We start from the raw sequence: 9,880 nt of genomic DNA, 5'->3' as shown, positions 1-9,880 counted from the left end.
GATCGCGATCTTAGGCTTCGGTTACAATCGCCATCTACTTGCACAAAGCAATTGTAGGCTAAGATTATTGTAAATTACAATCGAAACTTACAATTGGTCCGGACCAATTGTAAGGAGCTAAGATCATTTTAGAAATGGCATTCAAATTAGTGTCTGTTTCACGCAAATAATCAGCTTTACGTTTGGAGATTGCATTTATATTGCATGAAACTGTGTAGTTCGCCTCGACATTTCAACAACACGGAGAATGCACAACTGATTTAACGTCGGATACATTTTTATTTACTGTAGTGAAACACATAACTATCGAGTCGATATCACATAGTACTATTCCCACCCGATTCAATGTTGGAATAAGTGTGAACCAACATACCTTCTTGATAATCAAGGAAAGGATAATGCGAATGAATGGTGTCCGCGTCGCGATTAACAATGGCGTGACCTTTTCATTAACTCAAGAGCAGATAATTTTACTTTATACGCCAAGATGGGAGTGGTTTCCCTTGGCATATGCCGTTGCCGTACAGTCTCTCATGCCCAATTGCAGAGCTCAACATACTGATATCTCTTTTCGGTCATGGAGTGATTTTGTCTTAGTTTATCATTAAAGTAATCTACAATTAGATACAAGTTAACGTGCAAAATCAAGTTTCTTTCTCATCCATAAATCTAAATTTGATTATGCAATTTAAATATATACAAGTAGTCATCAAATAGGGATATACACATGATGGGGTATTAAAATTTTCTGTTTCAAAGAATTTCACTTTAAGAAAAATATTAATCAGCGCAATAGGGTTAAATATTTAATATACTGTGAATCACGTGTTTAATAACTACTCTCTTGAAATATTATTTAATGCACGTATTTCCCTGCCAAGCATTCTTTACAACACTTCTGTAGCCATTGTTTTATTGTATTTTATTCTAGGTTATATTTAGGATTTTACCCTCCCCCTCCCCCAACAGCTGCGTATTAAACAACGTCTCATTGACAACCATTGGCAAATCATACATTTAGGTGTTATATCATAAGGAAATACTGTTTATATTTGTTATTTTAAGTTCCATAATTAAGTCACTAAATCTAGATCCAAATTTATTCATGTATTTTTTTCGTATTTCAGTATTTTCATAAAACATGGGTAGGTATTTCTGTGGTTGCAATATCACATTCTCAGTTCATAAATCAAGACAGTTAGAATGTAGAAAAATATATGCTATCGTCCACGTAATCGGTTCCTTCTAAGATTTCTCGGACTTTTTCTTGAAAATTATGCAAGGTGCGATTGAGGGAGGTATGTATTGTGTGCTGGGACCAGTATCACTTTTTATTTGCGCAGCATGTTATGCGCACTTTGAGACAACTGTAGACGAGAGTCGAGTTTAAGAAATTCGTACCACCACCGTTGAAGAGTTCGATCTTAACTAAGATCGCGATCTTAAATACACGCCGTCTTACAATCGCTCTAAGATCGGCTTTGTGCAAGTGGATTAGGGCAATTGTATGGTGATTGTAAAGTTGATTGTAGGGGCCTAAGATTGATTGTAACTAAGATTGCTCTGTGCAAGTGGGCCCTGGGCTTAATGTGATGATAATTGACAACATGTTGTTCCTTCTACTGGGCCAAGGAAAGAAAAGATATCTCTCCCCATTTCTCACCTCTTCCTGTCACTATCTATAAAACTGACTACAGTAATAAGTGAGTGTGTTTAGTTTTACGCTGCACTCAGTAATATTCCAGCCATATGCCGGCGGTTTGTAAATAATCGAGTCTGGACCACACAATCCAGTGATCAACAGCATGAGCATTGATCTGTGCAATTGGGAACCGATGACATGTATCAAGTCTGCGTGTCTGACTACAGTAATGAGTGATTGAATATTATATATGTGTGTCAGCATGTTTCATTTTAAAATAACTTGTAACAGTATGAGTGATGACTTCGAATGAGATTTAAGGTTAAACATACCCACTCTGCTAACATACAGAACTGATTCCTGGTCAGTTTAGCCTTTACTTACAGATATTCACCCTCAATGGATGAGTGAGGAACATTTCATACCACTCAATCAATTTAACATCTATAGTGGAACCACCCTTGGCCTAAACCCAAATATCTGGAAACTTTGCCTGGCCATTAAGCAATAACATCAGCAATATACAAGAGACTTTGCAATCTGATTATGTAATCATGACTACCTCACCCATGTATTTTACTTCCAAATGGACAAAATCAGTTTATTTCTATTTCATCACTACATCTGACGTAAAATGATACAAAAAACCATCTTTGAACAACTGTTATTTTAAGTTACACTCTCATCAATCTAAACAGATTTGAATTAATTTTCCTGCCTCCTGTATTATGGCATATTGACATTGAAAGTCCATAAAAACCAGAAAACAAATTTGGCTGGCTTAAGAATGATTAAAACCTAATCTCAATATCACGCAACAATATGTGCACAGAGGTATCAAATCGGAGTAAAACATCTAACAGTGATTGCCTCAAATGTGGCAGCATTAAGGCTTGGCTTCAATGTTTATTCACATCTGGGTAAAAAGATGGACGTTTCACTAAATATAAAATTATATTTTGTAAGGAAAGTTCACATCCAAACATGCAGACTGACAAAAGGACAACATACACTCCAACTGCATACAAGATATAAATTATTTCTTCCACTCAGTGGCCATAACAAATAAATTACTAGAATTTCAGCCTCCCTATCCACTTAAAGCTAAGACTGGGTGTTACCCCATTCTCTACTTGGTGTTATAATAACAGTCACAGGGGCGGATCCAGGATTTTGAAGAAGTGAGTGAGTACTGTTTTACGCCGCTTTCAGCAATATTCCAGCAATATCACGATGGGGGACACCAGAAATGGGTTTCACACATTGTACCCATGTGGGGAATCGATGCCATGTCTTCAGCGTGACAAGCAAACGCTTTAACCACTAGGCTACCCCACCGCCCCTATTCCTGATTGAAATGAACATCAAGTTTGAACATAGATCTATCCGAAATAAAATTTCAGGAAAGGAACTATGATTGATATATACAAAATCATGACCAAGAGAAATTCGGTGCTAAGTGTTAGAGATACAGACTGAGAGATGGAGGCAAGGGTAACTCTCTTAATGACATTATGGGTCGAGGGTATATAATCTGACAGACATGGACAAAGAAGGATATAAACAAGGGAATGACTACCTACCCAATCAAAACAGACAAAGAAAATAAGAGCTACACAAGTCTAAGAATATGGTACTTAAAAAATAATTGTTCAAATCCTCATTACACAAACAAGTATCAATTTGCATCGGTACATGCCGCATATGAATGTACTGATACTTAGATGAACTGCTACATATTTTGATATTTGCTGTATTGGTATTTATGTAGGATTTACTACGACATAAAAAATATTAATAATTTATTAGCTGGTTTAAAAACCAACATCAAAATGAGAAATGAAAGAAAATGGACCATGTTCTATGTTCTACACTTCCAAAACATAAGGCATGCTCCACTTGTTAACATTCAACAGAAACAGCAACAAATGAACAAAAGAAGAACAAATTTGTAACAAATTATCTCTGGTTAGTGGCTCATTTCTCTTTAGAAATATTCCAGCACTATCATTGTGGGACACTGTGGTATCACAAAATGTACACATGAATCAAACTCAGACCTTCAGCATGACAGACAACAGCTTGAACCACTGGGCAACTCTGTTTTCTCTGGTGACATCACTCAGTGAAAATGTCAATGTTACTTGGACTCTTTTTTTCAAAAGTTTTCAGCTATGTCAATATAATTTTAAACCTACTAAAATTGGTTGTGAAAGTATAGGTTGAAAGGAATTCCTCTACATGAGCTTCTGATGAACTGAACACAATACCACTTCAATGTCTAATAATAGCTTAAATAAAAGTTCGTCACTCTCAATACTTCAAAAGTATTTTACAATTACAACCATTGTCCCAACTAGAGTAACTGCTGTGTCAAAATACCACGCATCAAAAAGGGCAATCTCATTAAAATCAAATCTTTTAGCCAAATACCATACCTCTAAACATGAAGATCTCAAAAACCTCCACAGGTCGCATCATGTGAGCTTTATTGTCAGCTGACCAGTCCAGGCTTCTTAATTTTCAGTTATATAGGTAAAGCATTCAAAGGAGATCTGATTTTCATATCTTGAAAATGAAATTAAATGGTGAGTACCTGTAAAGCCTGTCATTATACTGTGGATATTTGGTATCTTGTTTCTGGGTGCTAAGGCATTTACACTTAAAAGGGATGCCTTGAAAGAATATTTGTCTCCCATGTGGGATCTGATTTTAAGGAGATTGCAAACACATCACATTTATTGATTTCATTATTCAACTTAGATATTTCTTGATCTGTCCATATCAAAGCCAGTCCATGACACATTTAAGTTGTCCTTTTCAGAATATTTCTGTCACAAATAGATATTGCCTTCACTTCTGTATACGTAACATAATACATCCAACCTATGATGCTGGCAAGAGTATATAGTTCATATATCTCTTCTCTCAGAATATCAATATTTACAAATTAGTATATCAAAGCTTGAATAACATTTACATCCCTCCCTCAACCTTCATTATGAATAGACTGCTCCGGCTCTGTGGGTAAGGGCTATTCTATTTCTCATGAAGGTACTCTGGGTACGCTGGGTTAAAGGTCTTAGTCCTTTCTCACTTTTGTTTGAGCACTGATGTAAAGTGTTCATTAATGCACCGAGGTTTTATAACTTAACAAAATGTGGTTATCTCCCTTTGCAGAGGTATCACCACATGCTGTAGTCAAAATCATCGCCAGCAAATACGTAAAAGTAGCCCAATATTGTGAGAAACACAATCACATTCCCAGACAGCACCAAGCCACACGCTCCCCACTGAATCTGAAACAAAGGAAGGCGTCCATTAGATCTCACATTCCTTGCCAAAATCTGGCGTTGGTTTTATGCTACACGGAACAGTACTTCAGTCATATGAAGATTGGCCAACTTAGAGCTGAGGAGAGCCCATATATACTGCTAACTGGTATACTAGTAACACTTTGATTCTATAAATACAACTTTGATTCTAACCTAAAATCAACAGATTCTGACACAACCAAGGGACATAACTCACAGCAAATGGTAGTGCCAGACACCACAAGTTTAGTGGGAAAGCAAACATGTTTCAGACCATCAATAAATCAGAATTCCTTCTTCTTGTCTGTTATTGTTACACATTATGTCAAACGTATATGTTTTGTAAGTGTGAGAAGTTAGCAAAACACATCTTCAAACAGCATGGTAGCTTATCATGAGAGGACACCATGAGGTGAAACCATTGAACATGGCCGAAGATTAGAATGAAGATAAATCTATGATTAAAACACATGACCAATGGATCCTGTGACAGCCAAGGATTAAAACACTTAAGGCATGACAAGGCACTTTGGACAGATGGTCAACTCGTGCACCCAAAAGGGAATAAGTGACTGAGCATGCTTTTAGACCACTTTTATCAATATTCCAGCAATATCACAGCAGGGAAACCAGACATGGGCTTCACACATTGTACCCACATGGGGAATCAAACATGGGATGATGAATGAACAATTTAACCAGTGGACTACCCCACCACCCGAATGATCCCCTAAGGGACCGTTCATAATTCATGGCTAGGAGGGGTGATGATGATTTCAAGGGGGGTCACCCATTTTGTTCTGGGGAGGTATGGGGATCATCAATTTTTACACACATGTACTTTTGGGGGTGGGTGTGGGGGGTGTTGTCAGCAGTTTTGTACATAATAATTTCAAAAGAATTATGGGAGGGGGTGTCATTGATTTTGTACATGACATGCAGGGAGGTCACTGACTTCATACATAAAGTTTAGAGGGGTATCATCCACATTGTACATGCTTCTCCACAAAAATCATCATCACCACCACCCCACTAGCCATAAATTTGGAACTGTCCCTACAAAAGCTAAAATCCAACACTCACAATCCCAGTGTGTGCCAGTATGACAGGTAGCCCTATGGAGGACACCACGATGCCCGTCGTGACGAAGATACTCAGCTCTGTACATGCACTGCTTGCAGAGTCAAAACTGCTGGCCAGTCGTCTGGCAATAACTGTCGGTACTGGGCACAGGCAGTAGAAGAACAGCACAAACATAGGCCACCAGTTGCTGTAGTGGGGAAAGTGACAGTTAATATGACGAGTTCCACAATTATCTCTTGGAATGGCTGCATATCACAGCATGTCAGCTGATGACACGCTTGTATCTTAGATCTTTACCACTTCAAGGAAACCAAAGCAAACAGTTAGTACTTGAAAGCATGCCAACTGTACATGTAATGAGTTAGTGATCTGCAAAACAATGACATTCAATCTTCAGTATTTCAAATATTTAAACATTTGAACTGAAATCAGCTCTCATACTGTTGATGTAAAAGCTCAGGGATTTACCTGGAGTCCTGTATTTGAGGGTCCCTGGGACTCATACTCTTATTTTTCAGGGGTCCTGGACTACAAAATGGGAGTCCCAGACACTTCAATATTATTAAGATCCTGTTATTTTATTGTCTATCATGATCATCACATTGTTACAGTAATTAAATTACAAATGATACCATAACCCAGCTAGTAGCAAACTCAGTATTAACTTATTGTTACTTGAATTTTACAAAAACTATCTGGACTTTTTCTGCGTCCCTGTGGATGCGCTAATAAAGTTTGTTGCATCCAGGGCTCCAGATAATTTTTGAACACCAGGAGTACGTACTCCTTATTTTTTCAATATAGGAGTACTGGAAAACCTTAAGCCAACATTTAGAGTACTGAATGGCATTTAATGGCGTATCAGTAATCTTGTGTTTCGTTTCATATATGCACCACAACATTGCTAGTCTTGTGTAAACAGGTCAATATACAATAAAACAATACTTTTTCAGATAAATACGTCTGTAAATGATTCTAAGACCGTACACCATTGCCGTGGTGCGTATCTGCTACGTTTTATAAATTATTTCCTACCGTATCGTGCAAATTTTTTATCCGTACATACGCCGATACGGCCCTTATCTGGAGCCCTGGCATCCATTGTCAATTTTTATGAGTATAGGACGCAGGAATTTGCGTCCTGTAAATCCCTGAAAGCTTCTTAAATACACAACACAGAACATATGAAATATGATTTCCAAAATAACTTTATGTATGAAGATCATAATCATATCACTACTTATTGCAGCCTCGCTAAAATCTCATCCAACCCGTATCCGTAAACCTATCTGCATGAAGATCTAAAGATGCCTCCACAAGGGGTTCCATCAAGTAAACTTTTTGATCAGCCAGTTGTTTCTAAATTCTAAATACATGTGAGAAAATCAAGCTCAAAAGACCTTTTCTGTACAAATATCTGCTGTCAGTGAGATTGAGCTTACTGCACATTCATCAGTCCATATAGTACACGAGATGGTTTACGAATGCTGTATTACACCAGTCAGTATTTCAGCTATATCAAGGTGGGCTAACTGAATCTGGCTCAGGTCGGCCAATGGTTGACTGTACAAGCAACAATCCATGGTCACAAGTGCATGAAGACACTCCATGGTCTCAAGTGCATGAAGACACTCCATGGTCTCAAGTGCATGAAGACACTCCATGGTCTCAAGTGCATGAAGACACTCAATGTCAATCAGCCCTTTTACACATTATAACCATGTGACCATCACTCAGCATTCAGGGGTAAAGATAGAGAATACAATTAATCTTCCCTTAAATACCCACAAGGTTCACTTAGTTTGACTGATGGAAGTGATGTGGTAAACAATACTTACTTGAATTGTGGAAGGGCACATCCTAGAAGTAAGAATGTGATCCCAATTGCTGCAGTGAATGCCAATCCAATCAACCTGTGGAAGTAAGAGGACACACTCGTTATTCAGCAATACTACTGTGCAGGGCAGAAAAACATGAATTTGACAATGGGAATGATTAACATGAGAGAAATAAAACACTGAAAAGGAAATGTTATACCCCCAAATGACCACTGGATATAATGTTGAGATGAGTTTTGCCATGCATCAAGTATAATGGCTACAATCATGCTTGGATGAAGACATGATGAACCACTGCTTCATACCATGATCAGAGGTATTAACAGCTATATCAAGAACTGCATATAATCCAGTCTACATTGGTCTAACAAGTGGTTGAGCAATAAAGCCATCAGAGCTTTATGACATAATCCACAAGGTCAAAAACTGTGACTGCACAATCCCAAATTAAGACACTTCATGATCATGACAGACATGGAGTCCTTTGTTGGTTGTTTAACGCACGCAGCAACTATTCCAGCTATACGGCTGCAGTCTGCAAATAATCGAGTCTGTATCAGACAATCCAGTGATCAACAGCATGAGCATCGATCTATGCAATTGGGATACAATGACATGACTCAACCAAGTCAGCGAGCATGACCACTCGATCCTGTTAGTTGCCTCTTACGACAAGCATGGGTTACCATGGTTACCGAAGATCAAGTCAAACCCAGATCTCCATGGGTTCCTGGGATCCACAAAGACCCAGAATCCCTATGGGGGCTTTATATTAATATAATCAAAAATATACTTACGCTAATCATAGCAACGTCCAAGATAACAGCAAATGAAAAAGAAAACATTTGCAACAAATAAGACATAATCTAAATGACTATCAATGAACACAGAGCAATGTCTAACAGACTGAAACCATTTCAATATGGTTTTTTCTGAATTTGAAATAACATCTAACCATATAAGACTCAGTGATTCCTGTTAATTTAGGACCTTTTGAACCATACAAAATCACTTCCTGGTTCAACATATTCAAAGTTAAATGTTAAATGGTTCTTTATATGACACCAAAACACAAGAATCAAAATGTCTCTTAATTAATTATATAGCAAATCTTTACATTTGACATTTCTAACAATCTCATCAATTCCTTATAATCTTCAAACTTTAAAAATATACATACATCAAACACAGAAACATCTATAAACTGAATAAACAAGATGAATCGATAAAATTGGAGTTGCTGACACAATTGTCAATAATAATATAAATTAGTTGTGATTGTCTCCAGATACCTGATAATGATACCTATGTCATTTCAATGATACACTGAAACAATAGCCCGATCATTTACTTTTCTTATGATGCAAGTTTGCGCTATCCTGCTAATCACAATCAGTTTGTACAAAATGCACATGCTTTCTTCAGGGTTAGTAGAATTTCTGGCTTTTAAAGGGTGTGTCCTTATATGTTATCATTGAAAATATCAATATCATTAATTCACTATTCTGGCTAGTAAATGTTTCATCTAATGCAGCATTGCTGCATAAGGTATCTGATTTTACATTATCAACTTACATGAGCATTGACAATCCTCTATAAAAGTATGAAACTTCAGAACACTGTTTATGATACTGTGATATTATATTTTCTCCCATTTCCCCAATAGAATAAATAGACATACGATATCATAATAAATGTCACTATTACTAAACTCTGCCTTAACATTGACCAATAACTCTATCTGCATTAACAACCAAGATAACATACTTTTGGAAATGAAAAGATTATCTAGATCTGATACAATGTCAAGTTAATTGTCAGTGAAACAACAATATTTTGACGTTTAGTCAGGTGATCGAGCACTTGTCTGTTTACACCCGGGTGGATTCAGTAAAACGGACCGGTGTTCATTTTAAGAATGGTTTCAATCTATAGGTTCTACGTGGCATATCATGGTGTGCTTTCACTTCGACATATTGGAATTAGATTGTAACGGAGCAAGA

At 37.2% G+C, this 9,880-nt stretch overlaps 1 protein-coding gene across 1 annotated transcript; it reads right to left on the bottom strand.

Annotated features, from left to right (window-relative positions):
* Window positions 1-4,544: 4,544 nt before the first annotated feature.
* On the bottom strand, window positions 4,545-9,852 carry LOC124258518 (leptin receptor gene-related protein-like). The gene is made up of 4 exons (XM_046692591.1): window positions 9,845-9,852; window positions 7,878-7,952; window positions 6,040-6,226; window positions 4,545-4,941 (listed from the first exon to the last, which is right to left on the bottom strand). Exons 1-4 carry the CDS (start codon window positions 9,850-9,852, stop codon window positions 4,828-4,830), a joined length of 384 nt encoding a protein of 127 aa, XP_046548547.1. The 3' UTR covers window positions 4,545-4,827.
* Between the last annotated feature and the right edge of the window lie 28 nt (window positions 9,853-9,880).

The sequence above is a fragment of the Haliotis rubra genome, unplaced genomic scaffold (genome assembly GCF_003918875.1).
Source record: "Haliotis rubra isolate DU_JTF1 unplaced genomic scaffold, ASM391887v1 Scf696, whole genome shotgun sequence".
Classification (NCBI taxonomy): domain Eukaryota; kingdom Metazoa; phylum Mollusca; class Gastropoda; order Lepetellida; family Haliotidae; genus Haliotis; species Haliotis rubra.
This window is presented reverse-complemented; position numbering and strand designations above follow the sequence as displayed.